Below are 16,018 nucleotides of genomic sequence, written 5' to 3' on the forward strand. Positions count from 1 at the left end.
TATATAATTATCATAAACAATAAGGCCTTAGAGCTTAAAAGTGAAATCAAAGTTTTAACAGACAAATACCGTGTTTATCATGCTTTCAACACATAAATACCTTCTTAAAATATCCTAACTTTTTATATGCAGATCTTTTATATACACAGATTACCTTGAAAATGGAAGCCCTTCATTTATTCCCAGGTCAGGCTTATGAAATTAACTGCCAACTTAGTTTCTCCCCATGATCCTGCCAATGACCTTTTTCCTGCCCTGGTAGGATCATTCCCTCTCCATGGATTAAAGGTGATTAAGGATCAGTGTCAGTTTAGTCTCATACATTTGCTAAGCAGAGACGACAAACTGTGCCAAAATGTGTTTGATTTATTTGTGGGGGTTTTGTGACAGAGGAACCCTGATTGGGCTCAAATCAAGGATCCAGAAAAGAAAAGAGTGCTTTATATCATTGGTAGCTCTTTAACCCAAAGTGTCACAGCAAGGACTTAATATCCTTCAGCTAAATTACTAGTTTTCACAAACAATAATGACTGAAATCAATCAAGCTTTTCAGTGCTTAGGGTTATTTAACCATCAATTCAATTAGCCAGTTGTTAGATGAATACCTGTATCTATTGAGCTGAACTTCAAACACATTGATATGTCCACAATGCAGTCAAGCAAATAACATATGAAATAGCAGATTTCCCAATTTTGAAGAAACACGTCTAGCAGCGTTATTATTACTTTCTAAAGATTTTAGAGCTATATCCTAAACCAATATGTTGTCAGTTGACTCTATGGATATCAACAGATCTATGCTGGAACTTGGAAAGCTGTGCTAATGATTCTAACTTGGGACTGATAAACTTTCTCTTTATACTTGATTCTTGAAGCAATACAGAGATTTCCTGTACTTGGACTGAAATATGTGTTTTTCCTCAAGTCTTTAAACTTCTTGCTTGATTATTGAATATCCAAAGATCATTTGCTTGCTTATTTGCACGAAAAAGATTAGATTAGGGTTAGTGTATCGTAAACTCACACTAGAAACTGTGTGTTGTCTGTGGAAATTCAAGATGAGTCTGAACTATGTCTGTATGGAAAGAAATCTTAAAAAAAAAAGACTTACACATGGTGCACATATCTGTAAAATATAAAAGAGGGTTAAGTATTTCTGACTTAACCCTGATAAACTTTGAGACATAAACATGCCCTTGATATTAATTTAAAAATCAACTCTGTGTTGTGGTGCCATGACTAGATCTCGTTCTGTGTGGTTTTGCTCTGTAGTCAGTATCTTAATTATGTAAAAACAATATTGTATTCTTTGCTGGGCTAAGGAGATGAATTTACCGTGACAGAAAGAATAGGCAGAAAGAGATGTCGTACTAATGAAACAACAGAGACAATCATAAAGAAAAAAAATCTTTTCAACTTCATTGGCTAATGAGTTTCAGGAAATAATCAGAATAGTTCCTTTTCCAACAAAAATGAGTGGTTGTGAAGATAGCCCCAATCTAGACGCTTTAATGGATGCACACACACATTCTTCAATAGCTTGTTCATCAGACTAAAATAAACATAAGACTACAAAGGGTTACCCGAGCTCACTTCATTTCCCTACTGCTGTTGGCTTCAGATTATGTTGACTCTATCAACAAGATTGTGGCTGTAGGTGTAAATTTATTAAGTCCCACACATCAAAATATTGTTCTACTTTGTAAGTTAGTAGGAGCTATGCTCTGGAATGGGTACAGGGAGAAATATGAAGCCAATTTTTTACTTCAAGGCCCAGACAGCACAATTTCAACAGCATTAACCTTGGAAGAACATACTATATGATTTTCCAGGGTGGACAAATTCAGAGGAAAAGGAGACTGTAGCCCTACCTTCATCATGCTTCCCAAACACAGATCTGGTGCCACTACTCTTACCATATTTTGACCAACCGACCCCCTGAGCAGATGAATACAGAGAACGGAGAGACTTCTTATGCTGTCTTACTAAGGCCACCATATACTAAGGTATTGTCTTTTTTCACCAAGAAACGAATAAACTTTCTTTAGCTAGAACTGGAGGAGTTTGTAAGAGACCAGTGATCCCCTCGTGACTGTGGTGCAGGCTGTGGGTATTCTCTGTACTTCTATAGAGTATTCTGAGACCCTGCAGCATGGTAAGTTTTTATCACCCCTCCTGGCCTCCCTCACCTGTCTGCTGCTTCTGGCTCCCTTGATTCTGTTCCCCACCTACAGAGAACTTATGCTTTAGATACTTTTTTTTAATTCGTATGTATTCTATTAGCTTAATTTTTCCAGGTTGAATGTCATTTAGTTAATGCTGCTCTTTAATCTTTAATTAGTGTGTATGAAATCATAGGGCTCGAAGGGATCTCCATTAGTCTTTTTGTCTTAAGGAGCATAAATGATATTGTGTCATTTTCAGAAGATACTTATCCATCCTGTCCTTAGGAAGCACAGATGATGAAAATTTCATTATCTTCCTAGGAAATCCAGTCTAGAATTCCATTCTTATCATTAAATAAAATCTAATCTGAATCACCTTTGTTGCAATCTGCTCTATTACACATTACCTCGTCTACCATGGACACATGGATTAAATTATTCTCCTTTACTTGAAAACTCTTACTATGTCCTTCAGTTGTCTCTTGTTTAGTTTAAACAACTCTGATTTATTTTTTTTTTTCCTTGAAGGTCATAATTTCTTGATATCTGTCATAGGATTCACCTGATCAAATGCGGATATCTAAAGCTTAATTTTTCTCCCTTCACAGTCAGTGGAAAGAACACAATTCACCTCATCCTAAAGCAGTCACCTAGATAGATTAGACAAGTGTTACCTATATCTCTCCACTGACTATGACAGGATTTTAAGGGGATTAGTGGATGAATAGAGCTCTACGTTGTAGACATGTTAAGTATTTCTGTCCTAGCACAAATGTTACCCTTTTGTGAATATATTCAGCCAATCTGCCTCTCACCTTCAAATTCTCGGTATCAAACTGCCATATATTCTCTGCCAATTACTTTCTCCACTCTATCTATATCTGTATCTATAACAGGCAATGCTTTATGAGAACTAGCTGAACAGTCTATATGTTGCTGGATTCCTTCCTCTGCAGACATCAAGAACACTACATACTGCACGTTGGATGGCTCGGAATTTTCTCAGAAAAAGTCTCTTGAATCCATCTGTCATGGTTTGGTGGACATAATATTCAACAGGCCTCCCTGTCTTTAACACCTGGATATCAGAACAAGTCCAGCCATCCTCCTCCTTTCTCCCTGCCCTTCTTTCCCAAGCAAGTTATGTCCTTCATATTGATATTCTAGGTCTATCAGTTATCTCACCTATGTCTGTTAAGACAATTAACTAATAGTTTTGGTAATTTATAAAGGCTTGCAACACTACTTTATTTTCCATACTTTTGGAATTTACATTACATTACCTGCACATCATCTATCTCATCTGCCCTCTTCCTGCCAGTATTCCTTTGATCGCTTATGAATTTCTTTGTCTACCATAATTTTAGATCCTTCACAAGCGCACTTTTGCTCATAATGGTATAGAAGATTTTTTTATCTTTCCCCTTAAACTCATCCTCAAGCCTTCTTTACTAAATCTTTCAATGTTAATCACCTTTTCATGGTTAAGGAAGCCAAAGCCCCCATGATACTGGTCTGACTGACCGTGCTCCAACCTCTGTACACCCGTGCATGCTTCCAAATACTCTTTTGAGGAAGTACAGTGGTTTTAATAACCATGTCTTACGCCCTGTGAAAAACAAGCAAACTCATTACACTGTCATTAGTCTCTCACTCTACAGTTTGTTTCCATACATCTTTCATTCCAACATTGACATTGCAGTTTCCCAGGACAGTTCTGATGCTCTGCCTTGCAAAACTATAATTTACTGTCAAATTTTTCACAGAATGCATCTGCTATTTCACCATTTGCCATTTAACTGCTATTATTGCTATTTCTTTAGACTGTTGTTTGTGTTGGCTAAGGACCACAGTAGAGACTGGGGACACATTTTGTCAGGTACTGGCAGTACTGCACATAGAAAAGCCTGAAATGATGCTTTCTTCTGTCACACAAGGGACTTCCACAGAACCTCCACAAATTCTTAGTCTCCTCCCAGAAGGCTTCATTGATGCCTCCCTTAGTAACTCTGCCTGGCAGCAGGATATTTTCACAATAATCTGGTATTACAAAATGCTTGAGAAGTATTTTAAAATATGCAAAACATTGGCAAGTTTTAATTCCCATTCCTGGCCTCTGTAAAGGTAAACTGGACAATATACAAGTAAATAGATAATTTGATGGTAATTGTAGCAAAAGGGAGGAGTCCTAACTGCCTGCCTGATTGGATCTTTTTTGTAACTAAGAATTAGTTATAGTGTGTGGGAGTGCTAAAGGTCACAGTCAACAGTTGGCTTCAGTGTGTCAGAGGCTATTCAAACTATCAGGAAAAACACCATTTCTGCTCCACAGATTTTACAGTCTATTTCTAAATCCATGACTGTTCAACATCGAATTGCAGAGATGCATGCAGAGTTTTGCTTGTCCTTCTGAGGGACTACAAGCAGGAGGTAGAAGAAGAAAGTAATTTGACTTCAGTGGGACAATTATTGCCAAAGACTACTATTTTCATGTGCAACAGAGCTCATCTGTACTTTCACATGCTGTAATCCGACTCTTTCAAAAGTCCTCTAAACTCTAAAGCAAAATTGCTTAAACTGCAAAGTGACGAATCAATTCTAGGTTGGATTCCCATGCTAAATCAAAATGCCCTGCAAAAAGTAGACTGCACTTTTGAAAGTAAGTTTTCCTCAGGGAATGTACTGCTATCTGGTCACATTTTTTTCCTGGGAAGTTGCCTGTCTTATTGTAAGGTTCTTCAGAGGAGTGTAACACTAGTTTCCTTTCCAGTTTATCCTTTGCTCTTGAGGAAGCAATCTCAGTCATTCCTCAGAAAGAGTCAGAAAACAGTGGTAAGAACTAATAATACCAAACAGCAGTGTAATTTCCTTTGGGGAAAACATATTTTCTACCAGTAATTATTGCCAACAGCAATCTTGGAAATACTGTATAACTTATTGTTTAAAACATCAAACAGAAGGAACTGCTTAGTATCAAGGATGACTAACGCAGGAACATGTGCTTCCACACATGCACACACACATTAGATAAAATATTGTTGTTTAGAGGTTTACAAGATGTAAATATTGACTTTGGGTTCTGCTTAAGTTTACACTTGAATTTAGAACGAAAACTTACCAGTTAATATATAACCATGATCGACACAAATAGGCAGAAATAGCTGCAATTGTTATGATGGACTTCTCCAATCTGCTTGGTATTAAAGTTGCAGGAAGATCAGAACTATACAAGAAAATCAGTCAGCTGTGCTTGAGAAAGCACAGTAGAGGCTGAAGGCAGAAATAAAAAGTTATTCATAATTATACCCGGGTGCTTTACAAACAATAGATGCTTTGTTGAGGAGTGTGAAAAACACTCATTTACTTTGTTTGACGAAGCATGTGCAGGTGAAGCGGGGTGTGTGATGGAAACTGAAACGTCTATGGACTTAATCCTGCCCTAAGTTACTCTGGAACAACCCCCATCATCTTCAAATGACAGAACTATCCCTTAGCTGGAGAAATTCATCTCCAGTTTAAGCTCTCACATACCCTGGCAGATGGCTGTGATGATGGGATTTCTGCTAGGGTCCAGATTTCTGGTTGTGGAAAAGTGTCTGCTCTCTTACCCTGCAAGAGAGGCGTAGGAGGGTCTGGTGTCGATGGTGCTCAGTCCCACCGGGAGTGGCCAGGACGGACAGTGTCTGCAGCAATTTAGCATCTCCACACTGTGGTTCCTGCCTGAGCTCTACTGGAATTAATATACTCTACGAGACAAGGTTTATGCATGTGAGTAGCTATACGGAGGTCAGTTTAAGTGCTTTTCTGGATTGGGACCTGATGCCGACTCTTTCTTGAGGAACTCTGATGAAATTCAGCAACTGGACCACCCATCCTTTGAATGAGGTGAACCTCCTCTCAGGTGGAGTGGCTTTGATTGGTATGAAAGGTGAACTTTACACCACCCTTCATTAAACATAAACCACTGTTTTAAAAGCTCATTTTAAATACACCTGACCATTGCACTAACCAGCAAGCAATCTCCTGCACCACTGGATTTGCTCAAGATAAGCCAGCATTTCCTTCACAGATCCATGAAGGCTCTGTAGGCATTTTCTCCTTGTCGATATTGTCATGTTAAAGAATTAGGCAAGGGAGACAGTGAGCGCTGGCGGACATTTTCATGACAAGAAGCAGCAGCAAAGCAGATTGCAATATTGTTGTAGCTGACTGTAGGAATTACATCCAGACCAGTGTCCCCTTTAGGCACATGGAATGACAGCTATTGCATTAGTTAGCAGCTTTGTAAATGCCATTTTCAAAAAAAACCTTATTCCAAGACACAAATTCCTATAGTTTACCCATGGGTATGGATTTAGCGTGTGTTTAAGTGCTTTGCTGGGACTGCATGATGAAAGAGTTCAATGAATCAAGCTAAATTCCCAACCAGTAAACACAAGTTATGACAAAGCCACAAGCTCTACTTCAGATAGTCCTTGGGGGAGTTTAGACAGACACCTCTGAGACAAAAGGCATGAGCCTACTGCAGAAGGGAATCCTTCCCCTGAGTTCAGGGGGCTTTGTATTGGGCCCAGGGAAAATAACATCTGCCAATTTGCGGATGACTCTCTGGCACTGGCTAACGCAAAGCAACTGTAGCTGCTAGCACTTAACTGGCATATACTTATTTTCAACATCCTTTCTGCTTTGTTGATGTTACACTTTCCTTTTTCATGCCATTTGCAACACATCATTAGACTTGCTGCAAATTTGTGGGAGTAAATCGTATCCTTGGGGATGAAACCCCACCAGGGGTGAATAAACAATCTCCCCTTCCCCAACCAAATCCCAACTGTGCCTCACATTTCATGGAAATGATCAGCAGTTCCACTATCAAAACATTCACGCCTTATGAGTAATATTTATGATGGGAGTTTTTTACGTTGGGTTTTCCCCCCAAGAAGAAAAAGAGGAATAATTAACAGAAATAAACCCAATGAGAAATTTCCACATTATTACTATTATTTTCACAAGGCTTTCACAGGAAAGTAAAAGCTTTTGCAAGTAATAAAAGTCCTTGTTAAACATCTTTCTTTCCTTCTTTTGGAAATGGGGTGAATTATGAAGCAGATTGACCTTAAAAAATAAATAGGACTATAAATACATAAAAGCCATTGCCTTCCTCCAGTAATTTAATATGAGCATCCTACTCTGAAATAAGGAAAAGTTTAGTTCACTCACAGAAAGAATAAAGCAGATGTGAGGTTATTCCGTCAGCTTAAGTGCTGCCTTGGTAAGGTGAGTTGTTCGACTACATTAAACAAACATTTTAGTCAGGCATCACACAGGAAAATAAACAGTAGCAGAGGAAACATGAAAATATTAAAGACTGTTATTCTTTGGCCCCTTTTCCTGCGAAGCAGGTGATAAAATATTACTGTGTTTCCACAGGTAAGGAAACACGCTCTTAAACACTTTGCAGAAATACATATTACGATCATCACTTAAAATGTCAGAAGTGGATAGGACTCAACTGTGACAGCACACAGGAGCCTGCTGAGAAACTCTGCAGAAGCAGAGGATTTAGCATGCTGGGTTAGATGCTGGGCTACCTAAAGCAGCCTTCTGACCCTTGGCAATATCTGGCAGTAGCGAATTCAGATATAGGCAAAAAACATCTTGTAATGTGTAGAGCTACCTGATTTCAGGAAAGACGACTTCTCTTGAATCCTAATTAGTTAGATGCTAGTGAGAGGGAGGGAGATTAACTGCTATATCATTTTGACCTCCTTCTGCCCCACTGAGTATCAAAGAATGCACATAGGAAGAAGAGAGGAGACCTGCTGAGCTTCACCTTTTTGCCCACCTGTGATATACTACACTACACTGTACAGATTTAACATTATTTAGTTTATGTAGATGTAATTTACGTACCATGTCAGTAATTTCTGTTCTCCGTGAAATTTTGTCTAGCTATATATCATGTCTGAAATTCTATACATATTTAATTATAAAAGTAGAAAAATATCCTTGAATTGATCTCTGCATTATAGCCAGAAGTTATCTAAAACTTACATTCATCAGAAGAAACAAAGCAATCACTTTCTACTACCAGGGCTTTGATTTCAGTCAGCCTGGAAAATCAGCTTGAAAATGTACTGGTCTAGGTTCAAAGATCTGCACGGTCATCCAGCAGTGAGGGGGGAGGGAAAGCTTTTATTCTCCTGCCCACTATGAGAAATGTAGGTGTGAGATTGCAAGGTGCTACCTGAAATCCTTTGTGGTATCAGTTTCTGTCTCTATTTTAAAATGCACTGCATGCACGTCAGCCTGTCTAGCCAATGTGGTTTGTGGAAGCTGCTTATGACTAACATATGTATATTTATTTATAAGGTTAAACTAATGGTTAAGCAGGTTCAGTAGACCAGCTGTTGCCCTGGGATGTAGGTCTATGTACAGTTCTGCTGCTGATCAGCTATGTGATGCTGGGCAATAGCTCATTGCTTGTCTTGAACGTAAGGTTCTTTTTCAAATGTGCTAGCACAGTGTTTGAAATAATAAAACCTAGATGAGAATATAATGCGCAACTCCCCCTTGGCCTTGCATGCCTCAATGGAGAGTTTTAGTTCCATTCAGCATGGAAGGCAGAGCTCTTTTGATTTTGTTCCATAAAACAAAATCAAAAAAGCTCTGCCTTCTGTGCTGAATTTAGAGGTGCTCATCATAACTTCTGTTACTTTTAGGAGTTAAATTTTAATTTCAGTGCAAGAAAAGAACACCATTTTAATTTAAAAACAAAGAAAGAAAAGTAAACTAAATTTTAGCTATGTGGTTATACAGCTTTTTAAAATACTCTTTACGGGGCAAAGCACTCTTATGTCACCATTTCAGGTGAATTCGTTTATCAAGTGCTTACCTAATACTTTAAACATTGTTTTTTAACTCTGAAAAATATGAGCTGAATAGGTGGAGGTGCTATTGAGTGCCACGAATACAACACCACGCACTGTCCTTACCCAAGTATTTCAGTTAGATGGGTATTTCTACAACATTTTAGTCCTAAAAAAGAAGTCTCCAAAACCTGCCCATCTTACTTGTCAGGAAATGGAGGTGGAGATGTAAAATGAATTTTCAAAGAAGGTAGGAAACAAACAACAGGACTCTCACTAGAAACCAGCAGCTGTAAATTCTAATGCAGCCAAAGCAAGGGATATCTGACTGTCCTGGCAGCAAGGGTAAAGGCTGCATGGACAATTCAGATGACATTGTTTTCTGGTTTCTGCAGCAAAATGAGCAGCCAGTAGACAGAGTGGGATTTATCTCCCCTAATTTTAGGTATCTAGTAGAGAGAGGGTCCCTTTGAGGTCAGTAAAGAGAAACAGTCATCTGTAGGGTGTGATTCACCTGTCCTGCTTTAGATGCCAACTATTTGGACAGCACGATGTCCACAGTGGTCAGATTAAGACCACCCATAATGTCATATTTAAAATCTCTCTGATTAAGAAGAGAGAATTGGAATAGAAACAGATCTCAAGACATGACAGCTCCCAAGGTTGGGATAATTCAAACCCAGAATGAAATTTTCCAGTTGGCTCCCTGGAGATAAAATTTTAAAATAATTTAGTCAATGTAAAAGCTTATGTTCCATTTTCACAGCAACTGGAAGCCTACGTTTCACCGGCTTTTGATACAAATTTATCTCCCAGATGCTATTTGACAGTTCTGCAAATTTTATCCTACGAGAAAACTTTTTACTCTATGGCACTTCAGGAATGTAATTTTGCCATCCTGTACAGCCAACAGAGAGAGGTAGCTACTGCTGGGAGACAAGCCTCCATACCTCAGTCGGGACTCTCGCTTCCTACGCAGTCCTGTGGGCATAAGAGTGAAGTGTCTGAAAATGCCTTAGCCCTTTTTTCTCTGTAAAATGAGGGAAAAGTCAACACTCCACATGAAATCTGAATGTCTCCACACTTGGAACAAGACAAAATTTGAATCCAAACTCTGAAGTTTAATCTTAGTTCCTTGTCTTCTTACAACATCTCTTGGACGCTTAAAATAAACCGGAAATCTACTGTCTCCAGCCTGCATTCATGTGACAGCCTAAACCCATCCGAAACCCTTGTTTCAGGTTTCTGAGTCCCCTCCTTCCCAACCTGCCTGAACTGCACAAAGCAGACCTCCCCCCGCCCCAGGTCGCAGTGCTCCCCTGCTCCCTGAATAGGTTAAACAAACAGGGAGATTCCTCCAGGGAAGTCACAGGTTCAAGATCACAAAGGACACACCTCGTTTGGGCCAGTTGGAGGTTTTTCTTGCTATTGTGCTTATCTGTATCTTCACTGTCATCCAGACATTAACCTCTGACCTGCCAGCCCGCCTCTCAAAAAAGCCTTGCGGTGTTTACCCATTATGTAATGTCTGTGCTTTTGTGGAAATTTTACAGAAACAAATGGAGGAAGTTTGCCAGTCAAACGGCTGGACAATAAATCCTGTGCTGTGTAGACAGAACGGTTTACTGTCACTGTAAGTCTGCTACTGGCGTCTGTCACCGAAGAAATGTTTACAAATTTCAATGCGCTGGAGTGCCAAAGTATTCCAGCATTGCAGGACTGTACATGATTTGTAGAACAACCACCACTGTGCTAGATAGGGGTATCCTTGTTTTGTTAGCCTGAATAAACAGAGTGACAATGTTTCAGATAACTCAAGGTCACTAATGTCCAATTTTTCTGTCTATTCCTCTCCTAGTTTCATGAATACAAGTACCCAAATGCTAGTTTGTTCATTGTAATGCTTTTTCTGCCCTAAGAAACTTCTGGTAGAGGTTTAATCCAGGTAGGCAAACTGCCTTCAGACCCCTTTGCTTATTTCTAATAGGTCTTTTATTATTTATACACTGTGTCTTCCCATCCTTCCTTACAATCCATTTTCTTTACAGTCCCTGCTGTCTCTCCTCTTTCTGTACTATTTCCCCATTGGGACAAGACATTGTACTATGTTACCTTGCTGCACAGTGTCATTGCAACGCCTTCTGCTGTGTGACCGGGGCTTCTACGTATCATCAACTATAAAGTTAGGACGACGTAAAGATGAGTTTGGATAAGAAGCAGGAATAAACATAATTTGAAACAGTGGGAGAGATAGGTAATATAATTCTTCCCTCACTGACTCTTTCAACCAAGGGCCTGATTCTTCTGCCACTGAATGGAGCTTTTCACTCTTGATGTCAATGGGAGCGGCACTCAGTCTTAGAGTTCCGCTATAACTAAGTTTTCAAATCTCATTTCCTTTCAGAGGAGAGAAAACATTGTTGTGACTAAGCTTTGGATGTGGTAACAAATCCCTGGCAGGTTGGTTTGTTTTAACGGACGTATTAGTTTTAAGGAAACTTTTACCATCTTTTCTGCCCTTAATCACAGTTTTTATTACAATTACAGTAATGCAACAGATGTACATGCCAAAGGCAATATGTGTATTTTTAATGAGTTGACATGCAATGTTCCTGCAGAGGAGAAACAACTTCATTTGCTGAACGTTTCTGAACCATATCTAGCAGTTTATTAAGGGACAAGGAATCAATCAGAAAAACATTTACCACAAATTGAGAGGCTTCAGTAACTCAGATGAGTGGTCCCGTAAGACAGACTTGGTTGTTGTGCTATGTTTAGCAAATTTTTGCTGAACGGTTACATTTTCTGTTGTCCGCAAACAATACAAGAGAAGGTTAACAGGCAATATCCAGAAAGCCCTAAGATTATTAATCCACACATGTGGTCCTGAGTCACTGGGCTGTAAAACACCATTCGTTTCCAAAGATGAAACCAAAGGGGAATTCTGCTCAAGGGAGATGATATCACAAGCCCAAAGGAACTAGTTGCATCAATAAGGCCTATTTATGCAAATTTTACAAGACATTGGCTCACAGGGGTTTTCATTCTGGTATAATGAATTCAGTCAATAAATTGAACATAGGCAGAGATCACATCCTATGAGTACAAGAGCCTTCAGCCTGGTTTCTTGCCTCAATTTACCTTGCAGTTTGGACACAGATCAGACACTGGTGTACACAGAAAATTACAACAGGCTGACACACACACACACACCAACCAGGCTCATTCACCTGGGGACTAAAGAGCTCGGAAAGTCAGGCTCCAACAGCAGCACACAAAATCTGTTCTGTTAAATTATTCCTGCCACTGCTGTGGTCTGGGCCAAACAGCCCTCACAAACAACGGCTGGCCACGCTTTTTTAGAGGTTAATGCAGGCCAAGGACCATTTCTAATACAAGCCTGGATGTGGATAACCAGTTTTGAGAGGTAAAAGTTTATCTGTGGGGACCAGAGGATTCCTGGCTTATGGAGATGTGAACCCACAGACCTTCACATACCTTTCTCCGAGACTAAATTATCAAAAGAAGAAACTTGAAAGCCTAGTGTATGTATGACTGCGTACTTGCTTTCTCCTTGGTCATCATAAACCTGCCATAAATTAATAGGAACGGAAGCAACAGACCACAGGACTCCTATCAGAAGTTTACATTATCAACCAGGAGCCTGATTTTGTCAGGCACAGGGTACTGCAGCGGAGCGACTGTCATTATGCCAGCTTTGTACAACATAACCGGGGCTGTCTAGGTTTGGCAGTAAGAACCCTCACTGCCCATCCTGCTTTCTGTCTCCGTACAGTCCTATAGCGAGCCTCCAATACAGACCAACACATCCACAAATATCCACGAAAGGTATAGGACCTTGCTGCAATCACAGAGTTACTCTGGCACATCTGTTTGGACTATTAGTAGGTAAAATTTAACTGATAGAAGACAGAGCACAACTGGAAATGTAGGAATGTGTTTTTACTACTATTAATGCAATCAAAACTTCCTTTTTGCTATTATTACTGTGTTAGCACGTCAATTCTATTCCAAATTGTTTTCAACTGCTAACTTACCAAAATACCTGGAGTACAGCACAATCCATGTTCTGGTTTTCATTCAAAACTTAACATAATTTATCCAAAATTACTCCCTTTCTTAAAGCTGTTTCTCTTGCTAGAATGTGCAAAATAGGCGTACAATATGCACTGGTGGAACATTAATCTTCTATCTTTCTCCATATGGCCAAAAAAGTGCTGAAATTCTTCTGTGCATAAAGTAACTTCTATGTGTCTTTGTAGGCTACAGGCCCTTTTCTGAATTTACCAATATTCCAATTCAGATGACAAAATCCATACAGCTGGTTAAATCATAGCTTTAAAAAAACAGATGCAAAGAACCCTTTGTGAAACTGATTACTGATTTATTTTCACCATCCAATATGAACGAAATGCAAAAAGTAAGCAGATATAAGTAACATAAACTAGATTGTAAAACAGTGTTTTAATCATGAGATACTGTTAGTAGTACAGGTCAGTTTCCTTGTTAAGAAATATATTTTTGGGAAAATATTTTATTTGTTATTTTCCCCTTAAGATTTTTTTTTGTCTCATTCGAGATTTTCCTGTACCCATGGTCTTAATTTGAGAAAAGATTAGACCTGTCCTTCTTCAAAACTTATTTATGCTTTAGTATTAAGCTTTTGCCTACAAAACAACATCAACATTTACTAAATGAGAAGAATACAAAAGTTGGTGTAACAAAAAAAAGGTGCTCACCAATGCAGTCCACGCTGAAGAGATTTACAGAGGTTGTTATGGAAGATTCGTCACAGGTCTTCATTCCTCGCAGAGCAAACCGCACCAGGGAGGCTTTGACTCCCTCTGGTAGAAAGGAGAGCAGGTAGACGGGCATGTACAGAACGTAACGAAGTTTGCACAGCAAAGGGGTCATGAGCTTTCCTTGAGGGGACTGAGCCATACGCTCTATCGTTGGAAACAGCAGCACGGAGCGAAGAACCTGTCAGGCCATGAGAAAACGACTGTCAGCAAAGTCCTACAGCACCACATCCCAGCCTAGGAGACTTAATCTTTAAATGAGTCTCCGCTTGAAATGAAGTTGGGTTTCCAGGCGTGTTGCACCTCAGACACGCAGACAGGCTTTGCGGCGTGCCCAGGCTATATTTTTTAAAAGTCGAAGCAAACGAGAACGTGGTTATGAAATGCTCGGTTCCATTGGTTTTGAAACACGTGCCCAGGAGGCGAGCACAGCCACCTGCTCCAGGAGGACGGTGACCCCACCAGAGGGCAGCAGGCAGGAACCGTCATTCCAGTCCAGGAGGGGTTTTTTATGCCAGCGTAAGTACATTGCTTGTAATTGCATCCGGTAAACTATTTTCTCTAAGTAAACCAACCAAACAAATTAAAAAATGTTGGCCACGGTGACGGTAACTTTACAGTTTGACAACACACGGGGTTTTCAATTTGCAGTTCAATATACGTAAACTTGGTCAGAACAAGAGTCTATGCACACAGCCCCTTCACTAAGATGTGTACAGTGGTGCACAACATTGCTTTTTATATGCTATAATGAAATAGACATCTTCTAAAGCTTGTAATTATTTCATGTTATGACACTACAATGTATACACTGTATACACTGTAGCCTTAAAAGAATGAAAATAATTAAAACCCCACCCACACTAACCAAAAGTGAATTAATATACCTACTCTCAATTACATTTCAATGTTAAGATCAAATAAATATTATACAAGGACATCTGCCACTTTTTTCTGGAAGTAAAAACGTATTGCAAGAATTCATACAGAAAAAAAACCCTCAAAGACACACAAATAGAGTACCTAACAGAAGTATCAAGAAAGTAAAGTAAGAGAGATTCTGGACATTGCATTTGCAGATAATTAGGTATAAATTGCTGTGCTTTGTTGGTGACTCAGCATAAATAAAATAGATGTAGTTATATATGTCTGCTTACTGCACATATCATTCTACGTATTGTGCAAATTAGATTAATATTTTTGTAAAAAATATTTAACAATAATTGTCTTTACTCTCAGATGAGACTCAGCTAATGTATGCCATTGCATCTGTGTGCAGCACCACTGGTCTCAGCAGCTATCCAGTGGAAGGCAGGGCATGCCACCAAGAGCTGCTTACAAGATCTGGGCATTGTAACATAGCAAACAGAAGAAATTCAGGAAATATCAGTTACTTGCCATACTGTACTTTCTACAGTATTTTAAAAGCAGACTTTGAAAGTGCTATTTATATCAAATACAGAACTACTTTAAGAAATCCTTCTACTTTCCAGCTGATACTACTTTGGTTTTAGACAAAGAAAAATACATTCTCAGGGAAATCAATCCTGGGCCTCTTTTTATTAAAGGCAACCAGCAGCTGAAGAATAGGAATGCAAGACTTGTACTAAATTATATGGTAGTTTCGTGATATTTCAGCTAGGAGCTGAACTCAAACTGTTGTGATCTAAAGCAGATTTGACCTGCGTTCCCAGGCACACATTAATCCTTTGACATTACAGTTTATAGATACAGGATTAGTTGCTTGGAGAGCTGTACTAACCACTGGGGGAAGTTGCTAAACTTTGGAGGAAAAAGGACAAACCAAGCGAGCTGTTACAATGTCCCGTGCATTCCTGCATTTTTTAATGGCACACAAATTTAAAAGATGGTGGTAAGACGGAGGATAATTTAATTTCTTTCTTTTTTTAATCTTTTGCAGACAATAATAGAGAAATGTAAAATTCATATTTTTCAAACACTTATCAACCATTTCTTAGTTTACTGCTAGATTCCCAAGCCAGGATTTTCAAATGTGCATTTGACTGCAGAATTGCTTAAAGATGTAGTTCAACTTCTTTGCACTACAACTGCAGACACAACAGATTTAACGTATTTTATTATAATGACACACATGTTCATAAAAAAGTATGTCATATTTGTGTCTTGAAATAAGTGAGGTAAG

At 39.1% G+C, this 16,018-nt stretch overlaps 1 protein-coding gene across 3 annotated transcripts in view; it reads right to left on the reverse strand.

Moving 5' to 3' along the window:
* The window catches only part of LDAH (lipid droplet associated hydrolase), a 110,198-nt gene that overhangs the window by 24,763 nt on the left and 69,417 nt on the right, over window positions 1-16,018 (reverse strand). For 2 of the 3 annotated variants that reach the window (XM_050893771.1, XM_050893770.1), the window contains one exon: window positions 13,795-14,035. In XM_050893771.1, coding sequence (XP_050749728.1) covers window positions 13,795-14,035 — 241 coding nt within the window. Of the gene's footprint in view, window positions 1-13,360; window positions 13,392-13,794; window positions 14,036-16,018 lie in introns of those variants that run through there. The other variant, XM_050893772.1, reaches the window with a different exon arrangement.

This window comes from Gymnogyps californianus, chromosome 3 (genome assembly GCF_018139145.2).
Source record: "Gymnogyps californianus isolate 813 chromosome 3, ASM1813914v2, whole genome shotgun sequence".
NCBI lineage: Eukaryota > Metazoa > Chordata > Aves > Accipitriformes > Cathartidae > Gymnogyps > Gymnogyps californianus.